Raw genomic sequence first — 24,762 nt, forward strand, 5'->3', positions numbered from 1 at the left:
AACTCGGTTTTTAACGTTGTAGGGAATTGTCAAGCCATTTTCCAAAGGAGCTGCACCATCTTACATTCCCACAAGTAATCTAAGAGGATTCCAATTTCCACACATCCTTGCCAATACTTCTTATCATCTTTTTCATTTTAGCCTTCTGTATGAGTTTCCTGTGGCTGCAATAACAAATTAGGACAAACCAGGTGGTTTAAACAATAGAAGCTTATTCTCTCTGTTCTTGGAGGCCAGAATTGTGAATCACGGTGTCAGCAGAGTCATGTTTCCTCTGAAGACTCTAAGGGAGAATGCATTCCCTGCCCTTCCAGTTTCTGGTAGCTGCTGGCATTCCTTGGCTTGTGACAATGCTCCCTCCAACTGTGCCTTCCGTTTCTCTGGCTTGTGGCCACATCACTCCAGTCTCTGCCTGTGTTTTCACACGGCATTCTTGTTGTCTCTATGACTTCACATGGCTGTTTTCTTAGAGGGACACCAGTCAGATTGAACTAGGGGCCTGCCCTACTCTAGTATGACCTCATCGTAACTAATTACCTCTGTAAAGACACAATCTCCAAATAAATCACATTCTGAAGTACTGGGAATTAGGACTTGAACATATCTTTTGGGTCGGGGGGACACAATTCAACCCGTAACAGCAACCTATCTTGTCACCTATCCCAGCTTCCCTGGACCCACAATCCTACCGTATTCCATTGAGTCAGTTCATTCTGTTCCTAAGCCCAGTCCTTACAGCTGTACTTTTGTTCCCAGGCCTCCCTGCTGCTTGAGCTTCCTTTTGACATGCTACCAGCCATTACAGATATTCCACGTGGAGACGCAAATTTATCCCAGCCACAGCTACCGCCTTCCCAGATAAACTGCCTTGCAGTATCCTGGGCAGTTCACATTTACTTTGCATGTGGTCAGGCCCATCCCACTACCTGGCCCCAATATCTGCTGCTACAGAGTAGTGACAATTTCCTCAAAAGCATCAACAATGCAGACAAAACCTCATCTTTAACAGTATTTCCCACTGCCTTTGCTGTCCCGGGGCCCACTGTGATGCCAACCTCAGCTTCTCAAGGTAGAATTTCTTGATCCCTTCTCTGCTTTCTCAGTCTCTTTACTGACTAAAGCTCTTTACTGACTACTGACTAAAGCACTTACACTGCATAGTACGTAGTAAATGTGGGCCTGTCTTCTACCTGAGACTGTGACTTGGAACATTTATCTTGTAATCGTCAGCACAGTACCTGGCTCATGCATGTGTCCAGAAAGTGCTACCAAAGGAATGGATACTCAGAATAGTGCCCACCTGGTGCCTCTCCAGAATCACACTTGGCCTTTGACTCCAAAATATTATAAAAAATCTGAGGGTGGGCACAGTGGCTCACACCTCTAATCCCAGCACTTTGGGAGGCTGAGGTGGGTGGATCACTTGAGGTCAGGGGTTCGAGACCAGCCAACATGGTGAAACCCCATCTCTACTGAAAATACAAAAATTAGCCAGGCGTGGTGGTCAGTGCCTATAATTCCAGCTACTCGGGAGGCTGAGGCAGGAGAATCACTTGAACCCAGGAGACAGAGGTTGCCGTGAGCCGAGATCGCGCCACTGCACTCCAGCCTGGGCAATAGAGCAAGACTCCATCTCAAATACACACACATACACACACACACACACACACACACACACACACCCAGGTCTGCCTTGAAACATCCTGTACAACCTGTGAGTAAGAAAAGTCCTGCAGCTTCCAGGGAACCATGCAAGTTCTCCAGGAGAAACATGGCTTCAGTGCTCCTTTTCCACGAAGTAACTAGTGTCAGTAATCACAATATCTGATTGCAGAGAGGGTTATAGTAAACAAGATGCTAGATGTGGGCATGGGGAGAGTGTGGATAAGCTCCCTTTGCTTTCCACGGATGGCAAAAAAAAATGAATCAAAAGTTTTATATCCAGCCATAACACTCATTAGTGTCTCTAGTCCCTGACCAAATCCTCACTGATAAAATATACTTGTCACGGCCAGGCACAGTGGCTCACGCCTGTAATCCTAGCACTTTGGGAGGCTGAGGTGGGTGGATTACTTGAGGCCAGGAGTTCAAGACCAGCCTGGCTAACATGGTGAAACCCTGTCTCTACTAAAAAAATACAAAAATTAGATGGGCATGGTGGCCAGTGCCTGTAATCCCAGCTACTCAGGAGGCTGAGGCAGGAGAATCACTTGAACCCCAGAGGTGGAGGCTGCAGTGAGCTAAGAGCTAAAATCCCATCACTGCACTCCAGCCTGGGCAACAGAAGAAGACCATCTCAAAAACATATATATGTATTATACATGTAATACATTTAATAAATATATAAAATATATATATTTAGTATATAAATATATTTAGTATAAAAAATAATACTGATATAAATATCATATATAATATATATTATATCATATATTATCATATATCATATATTATTTTATATACTAAATATATATAGATGTATTAAATTACTAAATGTATAATTTATTACAATTTATATAATTTTTATATTATATGATATTATAAATATATTATATGTTAATTATACATAATTATATATATAAATATATTTATATAATTATATTTATATTACATAAATATATATATTTATATTACATAAATAAACAGACACATACTTATATTAAGGCAAATATATGTTTATATAATATATAATTATATATAAATTAAATTTATATTTTATATATGTTAAATTATTTTATTATTTTTACTATACACAAATTTATTATTTTATATAAATATAAATTAAATTTATATTTTAATTTATAATTTTTAATATATTATATATAATTTTAACATATATTATATATTATATAATAAATTATATATAGTATAATATATACTATATATCATATATAGTATATTATATATTATAATATATAATATTGTTATATATTATATAACATACATATTTTTGTATAATTATATATATTATATATCTATTATATATAATAGATATATGTGTCACAATTAAAGTTAACCAATGGAATCTAGAGCTTCCAAAGCAGCCTAGAAAAAAATAGGGAAGAGAGAAAAACTTGATCACTCTAATAGAAAATAGAAAAAGGAGTTGAACCCAAAAGGTATGTGGACAGAGATGCACACTATAAAGTAAAAAGGCATAAGTAAGAAAAATGTAACTCAACTTCATAACAATGGTTGCCTCTGCAGAGGGAATCAAAAGACGACCTCAAGGGTATCTTTCACATTATACTTCTGAGAACTTATTCCAGGGAAAAGTTGGTAAAGCAGGTAAAGACATAGATGTGTCTGTACTAAACACATTTTAGTTACCTATTAATAAGGAATACATTAAATTATACTACATTAATATATACTCACATTAAAAATTAAGAAGTTCTTCAGCGTGCTTTTTCTTTTAACTTACTTTCTGGTATATTTATTGTGATTGCCCTCTATAAATTAGCGTGGGGAGAACTGACATGTTTACAAACCTATAGTCCCCATGCAGAAACGTAGGCTGTCTCTTCCTCAATCAAATCAGAGCCTGATTTCTCCTCAGGGACTTCATAGTTTTCTTCATATCATTTCAGCATATGTTTGTTAAATGTATGACTATCTTCAATCACATGTAACAACCTCTAGAAACCATCCTTCTATGTATCTGATTATGTGTATAAATATATAGTTTTAAATAAATAAGATTTAACAAATCTGCTCTTTTCTACTCAATGGATTACAGATGTTGTTTCCTATTAATAAATATGTACCTACATCAACTTTTAGTGGCTGCATAGTTTTATGTCACATAAGTGTAGTATAATTTAATGTATTCCTTATTAATAGGTAACTAAAATGTGTTTAGTACAGACACATCTATGTCTCTACCTGCTTTACCAACTTTTCCCTAGAATAAGTTCTCAGAAGTATAATTCCTCAGTTTAATGGTATATGCTTTTAAATGTTGAGGCCAGGCGGTGGCTCATGCCTCTAATCCCGCACTTTTGGAGGCCAAGGCAGGTGGATCACTTGAGGTCAGGAGTTCAAGACCAGCCTAGCCAACATGGTGAAACTCCATCTCTACTAAAAATAGAAAAATTAGCCAGGCGTGGTGGCTTGCACCCGTAATCCCAGCTACTCAGAAGGCTGAGGTAGGAGAATCGCTTAAACCTGGGAGGTGGAGATTGCAGTGAGCTGAGATTGCACCACCGTACTCCAGCAGAGGCGACAGAGTGAGATTCTGTCTCAATCAATCAATCAATCCATAAATGAAGGAATGAATCAATGAAGGAATGAATGAATGTTAATACATTTTCCCCAACTACCTTCCAAACTGTACTAACTTACCCTCCATCCATAGTGTATGAATGATATTTCCCTCCATAGCACTGAATGTGCTCAATCTTCATAACTTTTGCAAAACCGAGAGAAAAAAACAGACCAAACAAATAAACTTCACTGTTTTTAATGATTTCTTGTGGCATTTCTTCCACCTTTGGCCAATGTCTTTTTTTTTTTTTTTTTTTTTTCTGAATAAATTTCCTGTTTATGTCTCACAGCTAGTTTTGAGGGGACATTCATATTTTTTCTAAATTGGATTTATAAGAATCTTTTATGCATTTAGGTAGATGTTATATAATCTGGCTCGTTTTTCCAGTATATGAAAATACTGTTTTTCTAGTATAATCTCACTTGTTTTCCAGTAGATAAAAATGCGTGGCCTCCATTTTTATTTTACGTATCTATTGCAACAAGACCGAATGAACTCTGTTAGTTCCGGTAATTTGGGGGAATTTTGTTTTTGCTCTTTATTTTAGCCAGTTTGCTGTCTTTGGAGTTAACTGGCTGTTCTTTTTGCAATTACTTCTGTCAAATTAATTAATTCATAAGTTTTCATTCTTTTGAAATACCAATAAATCCATTTAGGCTATAAATTCTGATTAAAAGCGTATTACATCTTAAAATATATAATGTGTTGGCTGATTGCCATGCTTACTTTTGAAAGTAGCTATACTTGTTTACATTTTCTCATTCTGTTAGGAGTTACTCAAAAGAATGTTACTTTGAAATTATTTGATACTTTTTTAAACCTATGATTAATTTCTGGGATATAGAATAATAGCTAACTGTAATTTAATGCCATGCAGTTTAATTTCCAAAACACCCAAACGTAGTTGTTATTCTAATTTTACAAATAAGGAAACTGAGGCATACAAGAGTTAAGACATTTGCCCAGAGTCACAGAGCCTACAAACTTGAAAATAAAACTCATAAAAGTTATGCTTTGAGAATTTATTAAATATTTATCTGTAACTCATATAGGATCACTTTGGCAAAGCTTTTTAAGAATTGGAGGAGAAGGATATATTCTTTATATGATACAAAATGGAAAACATAGACATTAAATTAACCTTATTAAACAGATCATTTATACCTTTATCATTTATCTGACTTAGCAGTACTAATAAAGATATCTTATAATTCCCATTTCTTGATGTTTTCTAATATTTAATAAAGATTTATGTGTACCAATTCTTCACTGTGATATCTTAATACCTTCCACTAGTGCGATTTAAGTATAATTCTTGCTTTCTTTTTGTATGCATTTATTTAATATATTTTTGTCCCTTCTTTATCTCTTTTTTATTTATTTATTTTTGAGACAGGGTCTTGCTCCATTGCCCAGGCGGAAGTACAGCAGCATGATCATAGCTCACCATAGGATCAATTTTTGGGGCTCAAGCAATCCTCCCACCTGAGGCTCCCAAAGTGCTGGAATTACAGGCATGAGCCACCAAGCCTGGCCCCCGTTTTCATTTTTTATGTTATTAGACTTTACACGGGTCTCTGGCAGATGACCAAAACCTGGATTCTGCTTTCTGACTCATTTACACCTATTTAAAAGATGTTTGACCTAATTACATGGCCATAGCTGATATAACTAGTTTTCCTTGCGTTATCTTGTTTATATTTCCCTTTCCTATCTCCTTCAAGAACAACAAAACATATACAACATCATTTAAATTGTATCATTATCTGTAACCATTCATATAGCTTTTTAAAACTACAGAAGCAAGTGGAAAATGGTAATATTTTAAGTCTCCCCCTTTTGAGGCAAGGGATTTAACTGTTATTTATCATAATTTTCCCTAGCTCCTTACAGACTCAATCTAAAATTTTAAACCAAATTATTTACTTAAATTTTTTTTTTTTTTTTTTAACTATATGAAAATCCTCTCTTAAAAAATGCTTGACTAGGAACCAGGGCAAGATGGCCAAAAAGGAGCAGCTCTGGTCTGGTCTGCAGCTCACAGAGAGATCAACACAGAAGGTGAGTGATTTCTGCATTTCCAACAGAGGTACCCGGTTCACCTCATTGGGACTGGTTAGAGAGTGGGTGCAGCCCACAGACGGCGAGCCGAAGCAGGGTAGGGTGTCACCTCACCCACAAAGCACAAGGGGTCTGGGAACTCCCTCCCCTAGCCAAGGGAAGCCATGAAGGACTGTGCCATGAGGAATGGTGCACCCTGGCCCAGATACTATGCTTTTCCCCATGGTCTTCGCAACCCGCAGACCAGGAGATTCTCTCTGGTGCCTACACCACCAGGGCTCTGGGTTTCAAGCACAAAACTGGGTGGCCATTTGGGCAGACACTGAGCTAGCTGCAGGAGTTTTTTTCATACCCCAGTGGTACCTCTAATGCCAGCAAGACAGAACCATTCACTCTCCTGGAAAGCAGGCTGAAGTCAGGGAGCCAAGTGGTCTAGCTCAGCAAATCTCAACCCTACAGAGCCCAGCAAGCTAAAATCCACTGGCTTGAAATTCTCGCTGCCAGCACAGCAGTCTGAAGTCAACCTGGGACACTCAAGCTTGGTTGGGGGAGGGGCATCCACAATTACTGAGGCTTGAGTAGGCTGTATTCCCCTCACAGTGTAAACAAAGCCACCTGGAAGTTCGAACTGGGTGGAGCCTACTGCAGCTTGGCAAAGCCACTGTAGCCAGACTGCCTCTCTAGATTCTTCACTCTGGGCAGGGCATCTCTGAAAAAAAGGCAGCAGCCTCAGTCAGGGGCTTATAGATAAAACTCCCATCTTCCTGGGACAGGGCACCTGGGGAAAGGGGTGGCTGTGGGCGCAGCTTCGGCAGACTTAAATGTTGCTGCCTGCTGGCTCTGAAGAGAGTATGACATCTCCCAGCACAATGCTTGAGCTCTGCTAATGGACAGACTGCCTCCTCAAGTGGGTCCCTGACACCCATGCCTCTTGGCAGGGAGACACCTCCTACCAGGGACAACAGACACCTCATACAGGAAGGCTCCAGCTGGCATCTGGCAGGTGCCCCTCTGGGATGAAGCTTCCAAAGGAAGAAACAGGCAGAAATCTTTGCTGTTCTGCCGCCTCTGCTGGTGATACCCAGGCAAACAGGGTCTGGAGTGGACCTCCAGCAAACTTCATCAGACCTGCAGCTAAGTGGCCTGTTAGAAGGAAAACTAACAAACAGACAGGAATAGCATCAATATCAACAAAAAGGACATCCACACAGATAACCCATCTGAAGGTCACCAAAATCAAAGACCAAAGGTAGATAAATCCATGAAGATGAGGAAAAGCCAGCACAAAAAGGCAGAAAATTCAAAAAACCAGAACCCCTCTTCTCCTCCAAAGGATCACAACTCCTCACCAGCAAGGGAACTAAAGTGGACAGAGAATGACTTTGACAAATTGACAGAAGTAGGCTTCAGAAGGTGGGTAACAACTCCTCTGAGCTAAAGGAGCATGTTCTAACCCAATGCAAGGATGCTACAAACCTTGAAAAAAGGTTAGAGGAGTGATAACTAGAATAACCAATTTAGAGAAGAACCTAAATGACCTGATGGAACCGAAAAACAGCATAAGAACTTTGTGAAGCATACACAACTATCAATAGCTGAATCAATCAAGCAAAAGAAAGGATATTGGAGATTGAAGATCAATTTAATGAAATAAAGCATGAACACGAGAGTAGAGAAAAAAAGAATGAAAAGGAATGAACAAAGCTTCCAAGAAATATGGGACTATGTGAAAATACCAAATCAATGTTTGATTGGTGTACCTGAAAGTCACGGGGAGAATGGAACCAAGTTAGAAAACCCTCGTCAGGATGTTATCTAGGAGAACATCCCCAACCTAGCAATACATGCCAACATTCAAATTCAGAAAATACAGAGAACACCACAAAGATACTCCTCGAGAAGAGCAACCACAAGACACAAGACATAATCGTCAGATTCACCAAGGTTGAAATGGAGGAAAAAATGTTAGGCGCAGCCAGAAAGAAAGGTTGAGTTACTCACAAAGGGAAGCCCATCAGACTAACAGATCTCGCTGCAGAAACCCTACAAGCCAGAAGAGAGTGGGGGCCAGTATTCAACATTCTTAAAGATTTTTCAACCCAAATTTCATATCCAGCCAAACTAAGATTCATAAGTGAAGAAGAAATAAAATCCTTTACAGACAAGCAAATGCTGAGAGATTTTGTCACTACCAGGCCTGCCTTACAAGAGCTGCTGAAGGAAGCACTAAATATGGAAATATTTATGGAAATATGGAAAGGAAAACCGGTATCAGCCACTGCAAAAACATACCAATCATAAAGACTATCAACACGATGAAGAAAATGCATCAACTAATGGGCAAAATAACCAGCTAGCATCATAATGACAGGATCAAATTCACACGTAACAATATTAACCTTAAGTGTAAATGGGCTAAATGCCCCAATTAAAAGACACAGACTGGCAAATTGGATGGAGTCAAGATCCATTGCTGTGTTGTATTCAGGAGACCCATCTCACATGCAAAGATACACATAGGCTCAAAATAAAGGGATGGAGGAAGATTTACCAAGCAAATGGAAAGGAAAAAAAAAAAAAAAAGCAGGGGATGCAATCCCAGTCTCTGATAAAACAGACTTTCAACCAACAAAGATCAAAAAACACAAAGAAGGGCATTATATAATGGTAAAGGATCAATGCAACAAGAAGAGCTAACTATCCTAAATATATATGTACCCAATACAGGAATACCCAGATTCATAAAGCAAGTTCTTACAGACCTACAAAGAGACACAGACCCCCACACAATAATAGTGGGAAACTTTAACACCCCACTGTCACTAATAGATCAACGAAACAGAAAAATTAACAAGAATATTCAGGACTTGAACTCAGCTCTGGACAAAGCTGACCCAATAGACATCTACAGAACTCTCCACCACAGATCACCAGAATATACGTTCTTCTCAGCACCACATCATACTTATTCTAAAATTGACCACATAATAGGAAATAAAACACTCCACAGCAAACGCAAAAGAGTGGAAATTATAACAGTCTGCCAGAACACTGTGCAATCTAATTAGAACTAAGGATTAAGAAACTCACTCAAAACTGCACAACTACATGGAAACTGAACAACCTGCTCCTGAATGACTACTGGGTAAATAATGAAATGAAGGCAGAAATAAATAAGGTCTTTGAAACCAATGAGAACAAAGACACAACGTACCAGAATCTCTGTGATACATTTAAAGGAGTGTGTAGATGGAAATTTATAGCACTAAATGACCACAGGAGAAAGCGGGAAAGATCTAAAATTGACATCGTAACATCACAATTAAAAGAACTAGAGAAGCAAGAGCAAACAAATTCAAAAGCTAGCAAAAGACAAGAAATAACTAAGATCAGAGTAGAACTGAAGGAGATAGAGACACAAAAAACCCTTCCAAAAAAAATCAGTGAATCCAGGAGCTGGTTTTTCGAAAATATTAACAAAATAGACCACAAGCCAGTCTAATAAAGAAGAAAAGAGAGAAGGCTCAAATAGACACAATGAAAATAATAAAGGGGATATTACCAGTGATCCCACAGAAATACAAACTACCGTCACAGAATACTATAAACACATCTACTCAAATACACTAGAAAATCTAGAAGAAATGGATAAATTCCTAGACACATACACCCTCCCAAGACTAAACCAGGAAGAAGTCAAATCCCTGAATAGACTAATAACAAGTCCTGAAATTGAGGCAGTAACAGCCTACCAACCCAAAAAAAAAAAAAAAAAAGCCCAAGACCAGATGGATTCACACCTGAATTCTATCAGAGGTACAAAGAGGAACTTATACCATTCCTTCTGAAACCATTCCCAACAATAGAAAAAGAGGGACTCCTCCCTAATTCATTTTATGAAGCTAGCATCATCCTGATACCAAAACCTGGAGGAGACAAAACAAAAAAAAGAAAATTTCAAGCCAATATCCCTGATGAACATCAAAGCAAAAATCCTCCAGAAAATACTGGAAAACTGAATCCAGCAGGACACCAAAAAGCTTATTCACCATAATCAAGTCTGCTTCATTCCTGGGATGCAAGGCTGGTTCAACATATGCAAATCGATAAACATAATCCATCACATAAAGAGAACTAATGACAAAAATCATATGATTATCTCAATAGATGCAGAAAACGCCTTTGATAAAATTCAACAGCCCTTCATGCTAAAAACTCTCAATAAACTAGGTATTGATGGAACATACCTCAAAATAATAAAGAGCTATTTATGACAAACCCACAGCCAATATCATACTGAATGGGCAAAACTTGGAAGCATTTCCTTTGAAAACTGGCACAGGACAAGGATGCCCTCTCTCCTCACTCCTTCAACATACTGTTAGAAGTTCTGGCCAGGGCAATTAGGCAAGAGAAAGAAATAAAAGGTATTCAGTTAGGAGAAGAGGAAGTCAAATTGTATCTGTTTGCAGATGACATGATGGTATATTTAGAAAACCCCATCGTCTCAGCCCAAAATCTCCTTAAGCTGATAAGCAACTTCAGCAAAGTCTCAGGATGCAAAATCAATATGCAAAAATCACAAGCATTCCTATACACCAAGAACAGACACACAGCCAAATCATGAGTGAACTCCCATTCACAATTACTACAAAGAGAATAAAATACCTAGGAATCCAACTTAGAAGGGACATAAAGGACCTCTTCAAGAACTACAAACCACTGGTCAACAAAATAAAAGAGGACACAAACAAATGGAAGAACATTCCATGCTCATGAATACGAAGAATCAATATCATGAAAATGGCCATACTGCCCAAGGTAATTTATAGATTCAATGGTATCCACATCAAGCTACCACTGACTTTCTTCACAGAATTGGAAAAAACTACTTTAAATTTAGTATGGGACCAAAAAAGAACTCACACAGCCAAGACAATCCTAAGCAAAAAAGAACAGAGCTGAAGGCATCACGGTACCTGACTTCAAACTATACTACAAGGCTACAGTAATCAAAAGAGCATGGTACTGGTACCAAAACAGATTATCAGATATATAGACCAATGGAACAGAACAGGCATCAGAAATAATGCCACACATCTACAACCATATGGTCTTTGACAACCCTGACAAAAACAAGCAATGGAGAAAGGATTCCCTAGTTAATAAATGTTGTTGGGAAAACTGACTAGCCATATGCAGAAAACTGAAACTGGACCACTTCCTTACACCTTATACAAAAATTAACTCAAGATGGATTAAAGACTTAAATGTAAGACCTAAAATCATAAAATCCCTAGAAGAAAACCTAGGCAATACCATTCAGGACGTAGGCATGGGCAAAGACTTCATGACTAAAACACCAAAAGCAATGGCAACAAAAGTGAAAATTGACAAATGGAATCTAATTAAACCAAAAAGTTTCTGCACAGCTAAAGAAACTACCATCAGAGTGAACAGGCAACCTATAGAATGGGAGAAAATTTTTGCAATCTATCCATCTGACAAAGGGCTAATATCCAGAATCTATAAGGAACTTAAACAAATTTTAAAGAAAGAAACAACCCCATCAAAAAGTGGGTGAAGGATATGAACAGACACTTCTCAAATGAAGACATTTATACTGCCAACAAACACATGAAAAAATGCTCATCATCACTGGTCATTAGAGAAATGCAAATGAAAACCACAATAAGATACCATCTCATGCCAGTTAGAATGGCGATCATTAAAAAGTTAGGAAACAACAGATGCTGGAGAGGATGTGGAGAAACAGGAAAGTTTTTACACTGTGGGTGGGAGTGTAAACTAGTTCAACCATTGTGGAAGACAGTGTGGTGATTCCTCAAGGATCTAGAACCAGAAATAATCTTTGACCCAGCAATCCCATTACTGAGCATATACCAAAAGATTGTAAATCATCCTCCTATAAAGACATATGCAAATGTATGTGTCTTGTGGCATTGTTTACAATAGCAAAGACTTGGAACCAACCCAAATGCCCATCAGTGATAAACTGGATAAAGCAACTGTGGCACATATATACCACGGATACTATGATAAACTGGATAAAGCAAATGTGGCACATATATACCACGGATACTATGCAGCCATAAAAAATAATGAGTTCATGTTCTTTGCAGGGACATGGATGAAGCTGGAAACCATCATTCTCAGCAAACTAACACAGGAACAGAAAACCAAACACTGTATGTTCTTACTCATAAGTGGGAGTTGAACAGTAAGAACACATGGACACAGTGAGGGGAACATCACACACTGGGGCCTGTCGGGGGGTGAGGTGCCAGGGGAGGGATAGCATTAGGAGAAATACCTAATGGAGATGACAGGTTGATGGGTGCAGCAAACCACCATGGCACATTTATACCTATGTAACAAACCTGCACGTTCTGCACATGTGTCCCAGAACTTAAAGTATAATTTTTAAAAAATGCTTGACTATTGCACTTACTTTTGTGGACAAATTTATAAAGTTATTTAAAATCAACTCTACATGCCTAGTTTCAACATTCACAACCAATCCTTGCCTTACAAGAACTTCTTTTTTTAAGCTAATTTTTTTCAGTTCTCATTGTTTGGAATCACATTTCCAGTAATTTCTGTAAGAAATATATATGAGACCCCACACATATAATAATGTTTTCTTCTTGCTTACATATATAAATACCTGGCTAAATATAAAATAGGGGCAACTTTGTTTTACCTTTTAAATTCTGCACACAGTTTTACTCTTTAGTTACATTAGAGTTGCAGAGAAGTCAGAGACCAATTTGATGTTGATTTCATTAGAAGAAACCTGAGTAATCTTATTTGTGGCCAGGTGTGGTGGCTCACGCCTGTAATCCCAGCACTTTGAGAGGCCGAGGCGGATCACAAGGCCAGGAGTTTGAGAACAGCCTGACCAACATGGTGAAATTCCGTCTCACTTGAACCTGGGAGGTGGATGCTGCAGTGAGCCGAGATCACACCACTGCACTCCAGCCTGGGTGACAGAGAGGGACTCCGTCTCAAAACAAAAACAAACAAACAAAAAAACCCAAAAAACCTTATTTGTTTCTCCTGAATGCTTACATGATTATTTCTTCATCTCAGAAATATGAAAATCCTAGTGTATTCCCTTCTCATTAAACTCACATACAAAGTGCTGTTTCTTTCTTAAACACGTGAAATTTTCTAGTTTTTCCATTTATATTTGCTTCTGTCTTCTCTCCTTTCTTGGAACCCACATTGTAACCAAATTGTATAGACTGGATTTGTGTGAAGATACTATTAAGCACTACCTCCCTTGTAATTTTTAATTTGTGAATCATATTTTCAAAAGAACTGCCTACATTTATCTTCTCCACTTCCTTGACCTCTATTTATTCCTCAGTCTACTCTTGCAGTTAGTTTCCCAACCATCTTATACCTGTACCTTCATCCCTACTCCACAGAAACTAGTCCTGTGGGTGGCCCCAGAAGTCAATAATGCCAAAGTAAAGGGCAAGTTTTTTTAGTTCTGACAGAGCTTGGGTTCTCAGCATCATTCTCCCTTGGTTTTCGTGATGTCTCCTTGCCCACATTATGTGGCACTCTTTCCCAGTCTCTTTTTCTCCTCTGCTCATCTCTTAAATGAGGGCTTGCACAGGATTCCATCCCAGGCTCTTTTTACTCACCCTCCAAAAAGCAATCTTGAAACTGACTACAGTCCCATAGACATTTATTCCAGATAAATGGAAATTGACCCTTCTGGTCTTTAAGCTTGAAGCTTACACTAGTTTTATCTGAGATCCTTTCTCAGGAGAAAGACCACCAGGCCTCTCAAAAAGTATCAAACTGAAATTCACCAAATTATCACATCCAGACAATAAGAGGCCACGCCCCTCATTCATCATGATTGCTTCCTGAGTTCTTGTTTTCCCACACAATTACATTTCTTCCCTGCTATATAAACCCCTAATTTTAGTGGGTCAGGGAGGTGGATCGGAGACTAATCTCTCATCTCTTGGCTACAGCTCCCAATTAAAGCCTTCTCCCCTGGCAATACTCATTGTCTCCTTGTTTGGCTTTCTGTGTGGCTAGCAGGAGGACCTAGGCCAAACCCCTGGTGCTTCAGTAACAGATTTTTGTGGCTGGGTTGCTGTGGTCCAGGAGTCTCAGAAGCCCTCCTAAGCAACTGCCCACCTAATTTTGGCTGGAAGTGAGTTTTGGGCTCTCTGGCCCCACTGCTGCCAGCCCCAGCTGAGTTCCTGATTGCTAGGAAGAACAACCTTTGAAATGTGACGTTGGCATCTGGATAAGTGAGTGTCCTTTGTTGGCCCAGACAGCAAGATCTGCTCCTCTCAATTTGGGAAATTTTAAAAGGAGCTTCCATTTGCAGGTTAAACAAGCCCAGCTGACTAAGAAAGGGAAGCACCCTGACTCTTTCAGTATGATACTCTAGGGAGCATGTTTGTAATTGCTGTGTTTGTGTCTGGCCAAGTTAGTGTCTTTTTTGGGTACCAGACAGTGGGATCAGCTCCTCTCAATTTGGAAAACTCCTAAGAAATTTCTGTTTGCAGGTTAATAAAGCCCAATTGAGACAGAAACGCACCTCGACTATTTCAGTTTGAACACTGTGAGGGCTTGTCTATTGCTACAGCAGTTTGGATTGTGTTTTGGTGATTTTGTGTGTGTGTGTGTGTGTGTGTGAATTTAGTAATAGGAAATTAGAATTCAATAAACAAATATTCTTTGGAATCTGGAGTTGGCTGTTGAATGGGAAAGCCAGGTGGAGTCCCATGTATTCTGGGTATTAGCCAAATTTCCCGTGTATTTTATGCCGCTGTTTTAAGCAGGGTTGGGCCTGGTGAGTAGTTGCAACATGACGTTCTTCTGTAGTGCTGTTTGGCCCCAGGGTTCTTTGGAATCTAGCTTCTAAAAATCGAACTGCCATGGAAACTGCTTTACCCAAAATTGTGGTTCACAGCCTTCACTGGATTACCGATTGGAGCAAACAAAGTTTAGCCATATGGGGACTTGGTTGTAGACTGGTGAGTTTGTATTGCTATCTCATGGCTAGAGTTCCAAGGTAAAAGCTATTGAATCTTTGCGTGTGTATACATGTTTAGATGTGTTTATCTAGATGTACATTAACTATGTTATACACTATACATACCAAATTGGCTTATAAATAAAAGAGTGCTCATAAATTAAGTCCAAAGTGTTTTTCAAGTCCACATGACTTAAGTAAATCTTTATTAAACAAGCTGTCTTTTAAATTTTCGATAAAATAAAAATAGAAATGTCTTCAGAATTGTCAGCATATATTTTTGTCTCGGTTTTATATTTGTCTCAGCTAGATAATGTGAGGTATCAGAGTTTGGCAGAAGGTTATAAAGCTATAACCCCAGTGAATATTTGTGTGAATTCTTTATAAGACTAATTTAACAGTTAGTTTAATGAAAACAGCTGAATCATCTGAGTTATTGATAAATAACAATGCCCATGCAGTTATTTTTAAGGTCCTTATTTAGGTGAACACCTGACATTCACAGGTTATAAAATGGTTAACAAGGAAATGATACAGAAATAATCTAAATAAACTGCTAAAAGTAAATAAAATGTAAATGGTCAAGTGCTGTAGATGAATTTTGGCATAATCAGAAATATAATCATTGGATGTTTGAGTCATTTCCAATCAAGAAAAGGTTATGATGTGGGGAACATGTTTCTAAAAAATTGTGGGATGGTTCTCATCTATAAAATACTAACATGTGCTAGGCAGCTCAAGATTTCTTGCTTCCTGGGTTTTTACTGAAATTTAAGGTTGTTACTAAGGATAAGAATTCTAGTTCATATGTTATTCTATATATAAAATGTGCAAAAGACAATGTGTTTTTATTCAGAAAAAAATAATTTTATATAACTCAGAAGTCATCTAAAGTCTATTAATAATTCAAATTATGGACTTGAAAAGTTACTTATGAAACAATGTAGAAAAGAAGTAGAGGAAAGATGTGGAGAAAGTTATGAGTATGAAGATGTATTTTTGGTAAGGAAGGTTATAAAGAAAATAATTTTGTATGACAAAGCATCTTATAATGGTAAATTTTTTGTCCTAAAGTTAAATGACTGAAAAAAAAAAAACAGAAAAAAGAAGAAAGAAGAAGAAGGAAAATCCAGGACAAATCAGAAAGTCCAAGCATATCATAGATGGTGTAAGTCATATATAGTTTATTTCCTATTTCTTTGTGTGTCTATCTGTATGTACAGACAGCGAAAATATAAAATTTAAAAGGTTTAAATAATACTCTCTTAAAACCAGATAGAATATTGGAGAAATTTGGCTAATTAACACTGCTCATAAAGTTCTTTGTCCTGATGAAAGTAAAATAAGAAATATTGTAAAGAAACACACTGGCAGTTTGGCAGTTCTTTCTTAATATAGTTAATCATGAAGCCAGACAGAAGCCAGATATATCAACAATCAAATTTCCCTACATGCTTGCATTGCTTCACACTGTATTTGCTCTTCTGTATAGATATACTATCTATTAAAGTATATATACTATCTATTAAAGTATAATCACTTACTGGTCACATACCTAAAGTGATTTTTTTTTTTTTTTTTTTTTTTTGGATACAGATTCTCACTGTCATCCAGGTTGGAGTGCAGTGGCATGATCTCGGCTCCACCTCCCGATCACACAATTTTCATGCCTCAGCCTCCTCCAGAGTAGCTGGGATTATAGGTGTCTGCCATCATGCCTGGCCAATTTTTGTATTTTTAGTAGAGATGGAGTATTACTATGTTGGCCAGGCTGGTCTCAAACTCCTGGCCTCAAGTGATCTACCCACCTCCACCTCCCAAAGTGCTGAGATTATAGGCGTGAGCCACCATGCCCAGCCTAAAGTGAATTTCTTAATTGTACTATATATATATAGTGGTATTGGTGAACTTAAAGACATTAAATTGTGCATCAGGAACAAAATATTCATCATGTGTTTTTTTTGGCTCTGGGTATCACTGTAGCCTCCAAGGTAAACTGAGTAGAAAATTTTCAGGTTGGTTTCCTGTTTGTTTTTTCTTTTAATTTGCATTTATTTGCTGTTTGCTCTTCTTTAGGTTTTACTTATATATACATATTAATAAAACCATTGATGGTTTTTAGTTTCTAATGGAAGGAAGGCTCTTATTTGGTGCCATGAATAGTCATTTTGTTTCCTATGCATTTCCAGTAACTCATCATTTGCTCTACTTATCCAAAGTTCCTAAGCTACCTTTTTCAAGCCTCCAAAAATTGATAGTGGACATCAGCCTTTAAAGTTTGTTTGGTTTTGCTTACCTCTAATGAACTAGAGAGCTATAAGAACTTTAAGGTTCCTGGCAAAAAATAATAAAAGGTTTATTCTTATAAGTTCTGAACAGAAATAGTACATTATTATTGGTTCTTTGGAAAAGTAGGTGAGAGAAATGTTTAAATGGTGTTTATTTCCAAGGTAATTCAATTCAATCAACAATTTGAGTGGTTTCAGATCTTTTCCTTTAATGAGGCAAAACTGCTACACGGGTACAAAGTTTTAAGATTCAGAAAAAAATTGGCTTTAAGGAAATTATATTGATTGGGCTTTCTCTCAAACTAATTTAGTTGTGTTTACCATTATTAAGATTAAATAACATTTACTTGGATTAAGTCATAAAAAAAATTATAAGACTTTCTAGTGTTTTTTTATCCTAAGCTCTTTATCACTGATAGGCCTTCATGTGTATACTTGAAAACAAAATATGTACATACAAGTGTTGCGCCAGTTTGAAGATTCTAGTGGTGTAAGTCACCTAAATCAGTTGTCAGTACTGCCTCTAGAAACCAATCTTGGAAATGTAAGATGAGGCTCTTTTAAAATAGCTGAAAAGAAATTACTGTGTGCTTGCTGTCACTTTGTCCTTGTTTTGTTGCATATTTTTTAAATGAAAGATTTATCCTCATACTGAATTTCCAGAACTCATACTTGCATTTACCATTTTTTTTTTAAATGATGGAAAGAAAAGTTAACCATCTTACTTTGGTAAGTTTGGCACAGGACCTACCACATTTTTGAGGCTCTAGGTCACAGTTTTGTCACTAGAATGCTAACAGATAAATGCAAGGAGTAACCTCACCACTTTAATACAATGGATTGTATAATGGGTTTAAGTGTTTCAGACGGTAACTACTGGACACCAAATCCCAGAGTTTTATTTTGTGACATATTAGAGAGAATGATGGGGTTTTCTATCGTAAAAATACCCTATTAAATAATTCTTAGAAAACAATTATTTAATAATTCAAAGGCCTTTGACTCCTGGGTCCAAAAAACACCAACACCTGCTAAATCTTGAGCATTGACACCAATTGAAGCCTCATCTTCAGACTCAGAAGGTGACAACCAAAATGAACTGCTTTCATGAGACACAGGGCTAGAAATTAAAACCATTCAATCCCTCTAGGCCCAGGAACTACTGCAGAAAAGGTGAGCATGTGAACTTGTAAGGGCTGATTTTGAGTTATAAAATTAGCTCAGGGTTTTTCTATGAATTAAACATTGACATCAAAAGCACACTGATGCAAGACCAATGTCTGGGCCCCTGTGTCATAACAGGGTTTTCTTGGAGCATTACTCTATCTTTAATAGGAAATCGTAAAAGGTTATAAAAAGATGGCCGGGTGTGGTGGCTCAGGCTGGGCGTGGTGGCTCAGGCTGGGTGTGGTGGGTCACGCCTGTAATCTCACTTCTTTGAGAGGCCGAGGCAGGCGGAGCAGCTGAGGTCAGGAGTTGGAGACCAGCCTGGCCAACATGGTGAAACCCTGTCTCTACTAAAAATACAAAAATTAGCCAGATGTGGTGGCATGGCCTGTAATCCCAGCTACTAGGGAGGTTGAGGCAGGAGAACTGCTTGAACCCAGGAGGTGGAGGTTGCAGTGAGCCAAAATCGCACCACTGTAGCCTGGGCAACAGAGCAGAAGACTCCATCTAAAAAAAAAAAAAAAAAAGTTTACAGAAATCCTACCTTATAGTCAAACTGATTAAAATTAGGTTTACAAGGTTTTATTAAAATTAGCTTTAACATTAAAAATATACCATACAAAGGTAAAATTTGATGTTCTCTTTTGAATAAGATGTTTGTATATTATTAATGAGATAAAATATTTGTTTACCTTTTGAGTAAACTGTAGGGGGAAGAAAAAGGAGAGGGAGAGACATTTAGTTGGCCTCATGCTGTCTTTATTAGGCCGTATTGTTTAGGAAACTGAGTCACCTATCAAAGGGTAAATGTTTTATGTTTTTGGCTAAATGAATAACTATTTTATAGTGACCTGCGATCCTATTTTATGATATCAAGTGTCTTAAATCTTTGATAACTGACAGACTTCCCAACAGCAAAAATTTCAAGTTCTAAATTCAGGTTTTTTGTTTTGTTATTACCTCAAACTAACTTTTTTGTATATTAGCTTCCTTGAAGTCCAAGAGAGACATGTTAGGCTTCTTTGGTATGTTAGAATTATACAGGAAGCATTATCAAATGTGAGGTGGTATTTAACTTGCTTTGGGTTATATTTATATAGATGTGCTATTAATATGTGTTGCAGGATTATATGAGATTCCTAAAATTCTGATGTGTCTTAATATATGGTGTCAGTAATGATGATTATTATGTTAAAGTGTTGTATGCCAACAGAAAAAAAAATGTCCTTGCCAACTCTGTCTTTATGGCTCTCCTAAGACTTTTGTCATCACAATTGTTGTTTTGCATCGATTCTTCTCAAAAAGTGACTTATAATCAGATGTAGTCCAGAGATTGTTTATTTAGGGGACTTCATGAAAAGGAGTCTTGAATGCAGATTTCTGATAACTTTGGAGATTGTGCCACTGGAATACAGAAAACTTCTAGGACTCTTAGAGTCCTAGAAAATGTCCTACAGAAAACTTCTAGAGTCCCTCTTAATTAAAAGAATAACATGTTTATAAAGATGACTAACCCAATATGAAGCACAGCAGGAGTTGATTGCATGGACTGAACTAATGTGAGACTGAAATAATTTTTTATGGTTGTGTTTGAAAAAGTCTGGAGAATTTTTGTTTTTCAGAATCTGGAGAATTTTTTTCTTTTAAGCTTCGTAGCCTTTAAGAATACAGTATATTAAGTAGAGTATACCCTTGTAAACAGAATTTAAGGCATTTTCTCTCTCCCTAATTTCTCCAGAATTTATAAACTATTTGTGAATACTCTTAATTCATGGCAATGTGTTTTCTTGCATACATTTAATAAAAATCTGTTTTCTTTTATAATGGGACACAGTTGGAGGAACAAGTTATTTTCCCAGGGCTTTGACTGAAATGGCCTTGTGAGAGGTTCCAGCAAAGCCAATTAGGAGAGCCCATATAGACAATAATTTTTGCTGCACTTTGTGTGGGTAAATAAGCCAAGTATATGTAACTGAGGCTTATTTTGCAGGTAGGCCCACCCTGGTGTGATCTGTCTTTGGTGGAAGTGGGGAACAGTAATGATATAGATTGTGTCTCAGAAAAAACTATAGTATTAGATTAACTTTTGATTCCTGGGTGGCCACGTGGTCACCCATAGTATGGAACTGCACCCACACCATTCCTCAGCATGAAGCTGCCAGAAAGATTGAGGATCAGATTCCCCATGATCCAGGAATTGATAAATAGAAAGAGGGGGACTGAAACCAACACAATAGTCCCATATACAATTCTTTCGAATAAACACAGAAATTGACCCTTCTGATCTTAAAGCTGAAACTTATATTTGTTTTATCTGAGTTCCTTCCCCAGGAAAGGGACCCCCAGGCCTCTCAAAAGATATAAAAGAACTGAAACTCATCAGATCATCACATCCGGACAATGAGACAGCAGGCCCCTCATTTCTCATGATTGCTTCCTCACCCCTCCAGAGTCCATTTTCCAACACCTAGTTATATTTCTTTTCTTCTATCCATACCCCTAATTTCAATGGGTCAGGGAGATGGATTTGAGACTGATCTCCTACCTCCTCTGCTGCAGCTCCCAATTAAAGCCCTGGTGATACTTGTCGTCTCAGTGATTGGCTTTCTGTGCAGGCAGCAACAGAACCTAGGCTGAATCCCTGGTGCTTCAGTAACAATCGTACCCACTCTCATTGTTTCAGCAAGGATCTCTACATTAATGTCTCCCCAACTGTGGACCCTTTTCCTGAACTCCACACCTGTGCAGCCAACAATCTGATGAACATCTCTTCACTGATGTATCCAAGGCATACAAACCCAGCATACCTAAATCCGAATTTTTCTCCTCCTGCAAACCTGTCCCTCTTCCCACATTTCCTATCTCAGAAACTACCATTTATTCACCCAAGGACCAAAGCCAGAGACCTGGAAGTCATTCTCCACCCTGTCCTCACCCTTACCTCCTCACCACAACTCCCCAAGAGACCTATTGATTATACTTTCCAACTGTGTCTTGAATCCATCCATTTCTTCCCATTCCTCTGGATTCCTATTTTCCTAACTGGTCTCCCTGCTTCCAGATTTTCCACTCTGCTGTCCTGGCATCATTGCATCTGCCCTTCTCTTTCTCCCTGTCTTGTACCTATCCAAGCAATTCCTCAAACTGAAGTCAAAGTCGTTTTTCTACAATGCAAATTCTATTTTGGTCCGCTCTCCTTATCACATTTCAGTGGATAAAGTCCAAAACTGTTCATATCTCACTTCTGCTTGCCTCTCAAGTCTCATCTCTCTCAACTCCTGCCTCTCTCTCCACAATGCCACCATACTAACATTTTCTGGATACCTGGAACACTCTGGTTTCTCTTTCATCTTGGACCTTTGCACATAAGGAGCCCTCTAACTGCAATTTATTATTGTCTCCTTCCAGCTAATTTTTTCTCCTCCTTCATACCTCAGTTCAAATGCCAAATATCTGCGAAGCTTTGGCTGTGCCCTTTGGACTCTAGTAGACATCCCAGCTTTTTTCCATCAAAGCACTGCTGCACTTTATTATTTACTATTTTGTTACCTGCATTCACATACGCACACTAATCACTATTAGGGCAGGGACGGTTTCTACTGTGCTCCTCATTGCTTCCTCAGCTTTCAATGACACGCCCTATTAGGTAGTTCAAGACAGCTGTCGCCCAGGCTGGAGTGCAGTGGTATGATCTCGGCTCACCGCAACCTCCGTGCCTCTGGTTCAAGCGATTTTCCTGCCTCGGCCTCCTGAGTAGCTGGGACTACAGGCGTGCACCACTATGCCTGGCTAATTTTGTATTTTTCAGTAGAGACGGGGTTTTATCATATTGGCCAAGCTGGTCTTGAACTCCTGACCTTGTGATCCGCCTGCCTCGGCCTCCCAAAGTGCTGGGTGCAGGGAGCTGAAGGCCCTTGGGACCGTGACCAACTCAGCATTCCGCTGGAGGCTATATGATCAAACAACAAACTGCTTATCATGAATGCAGCAGGTGGGCAAACTCACACTGCCTTGCCACCAAAAGGTTTGCTGAGAGCCTCACTCCCTGGTGCTGGGCTCCTTGAAATTATTTATTGAGAAATCTAGCACCTATTGTTCGAAGAATGCAGTCTTGCAAACCTGCTGTGAATCAAGCTGCCCACCGTCAACCACCCCCCCTTGTCAACCACCCCCACTTCTCACTCTTTTGCCTAATAAATAAGGAGGGCTCTGTAAAGCTCAGGGCCCTTGTCCACTAGACGCAAGGTGCCCCCTGATCTCTTCTTCCAGATATACTCTTTTGTCTCTTGTCTTTTATTCCCACGTTTGCCCCCCTTTGTTCAGTCCCCCTAGGTCCGTGCGGGTTTCATAGTGGCACCCCGAACAGCAACAGCATCGGGTGCTCTACAACTGGGATTACAGCGTGAGCCACCGCGCCGGGCCTCATCGATATCTTGTAAGTACCACCTCCTTTCACCTCTTTCCCAAAAGCCTCTGCTCATCGCCAGCAGAAAGTAATCTGATACAAATTTACAAATGGTCATTACCCAGGATCACCTGTCTCCGAAGCTAGATGGAAACACCTGTATTAAAGCCTAACGTCTGGAAAAGTCCGGCTCCTCTCCAGCTTCCAGTTCTTTGGATGTGAAAATAAGACTCGGCAGAGTAAGCATCAACTTTCTTTAAGCTCAGAGCGCATTTTGTGCTCAGTACAGTAATTATCTGACCTTTGTGTCCCATCCCTTGGGCTGTAATGTATACTAAGGAAGAGCCCTTATCTCATTTCTCAATCTCTGTCAGTATCCAGCCAAGCACAGTAGACTTTAATATTAGTGAAAATAAATTAAACAAACAGAACATTTCTTCCCCAGCTTTGAACTAAATAGATGAGCACCCTTAAGCAAGTCGCTTCACCTCGCTGGAACTCAGTTTCCCCACCTAGGCCTCCGAGGGCTCCTCAAACTCTGGCAACCTCTAGCCTAAAATGCTGCGGAGATCTTACCACAAACTGGGGTGTCTGGCAGGCCATCTGTATAGATTAAAAGAAGGGAGCGAAGCAAGAGAAAAACAAGTCCTCAGATGTATTCCGCCGAGAAGGCGCCGCTGGGGACACTCACCCTCCCTAAACCAGGGGGCCATGTAGCTCAGGATGTAGGTAGGGTCCAGGGTCTTCCGGATATAATCCTGGAAGGCTAGCAGGCTGCGCCGCTGCTCCGTAGTCATGCCGGCCTCTGCTTCCAGCTACGTGCCCGCCCGGCTGTGCCTCACTAGCTTTAAAGCCGGGTAGGAGGAGGGCGTGGCCAGCGGGGAAAGCAAGGATTTTCCGCTGAAATGATACCGGACGAGAGGCGGAGCTGCATGGGAATCTTGATAACTAAAAGGAAAATCGAAAGTGCAACTAGCGGTGGGCGGGGGCCGCGGAGGCTGTGCTGCCTCTCGCTAGTTTCGTTTCCCTCCGCACTGAGGAAGCCAGGAAAAGGAGGGGACCCCTAGGAACTGCTTTTATTTTTATGATCTTATATTTTGTTTTGCTTTTATAGCGCTAACGTTTAGATACAGTAAAATGCACACAATCTGAGTGTGCAATTCGATGAGTTTTGTAAAGTGTACACCGGTGTACCCAGCTCTCCCACGTCGGCTGGGTGCCAGGGTAAGTCGATGTTTAGCTTTTATGGGAAACCGCCACCTGTTTTCCAAAATGATTGATTATATCCAGTTTACATTCCCACCTGCAGTAGGAGAGCTCCAGTAGATAGACACATTGGTCAGCCTTTTTTTTTTTTTTTTTTTTTTTTAACTTCCATCTTGGTCGGTGTGAAATGGTATATTATTGTGGTTTTAATTTTAATTTCCCATATAATTAATGGTGGGCACATTTGCATGTGCTCACTGGGTCATTCATATTCTTTTGTGAAGCATCTGCTCCAATCTTTTCCCTGACTTTGGAGTTTTTTGTTTTATGGACTGAC

At 38.9% G+C, this 24,762-nt stretch overlaps 1 protein-coding gene across 3 annotated transcripts in view; it reads right to left on the bottom strand.

Moving 5' to 3' along the window:
- DDX58 (DExD/H-box helicase 58) overlaps positions 1 to 24,200 on the bottom strand; it is a 72,567-nt gene extending 48,367 nt beyond the window's left edge. For all 3 annotated transcript variants that reach the window (XM_003911615.4, XM_009188651.3, XM_031654298.1), the window contains exon 1: positions 23,911 to 24,200. In XM_003911615.4, coding sequence (XP_003911664.1) covers positions 23,911 to 24,016 — 106 coding nt within the window. In that variant the 5' untranslated portion in view covers positions 24,017 to 24,200. The remainder of the gene's footprint in view (positions 1 to 23,910) is intronic.
- Positions 24,201 to 24,762: the final 562 nt, after the last annotated feature.

The sequence above is a fragment of the Papio anubis genome, chromosome 13, assembly GCF_008728515.1.
Source record: "Papio anubis isolate 15944 chromosome 13, Panubis1.0, whole genome shotgun sequence".
NCBI classification, from domain to species: Eukaryota; Metazoa; Chordata; class Mammalia; order Primates; family Cercopithecidae; genus Papio; species Papio anubis.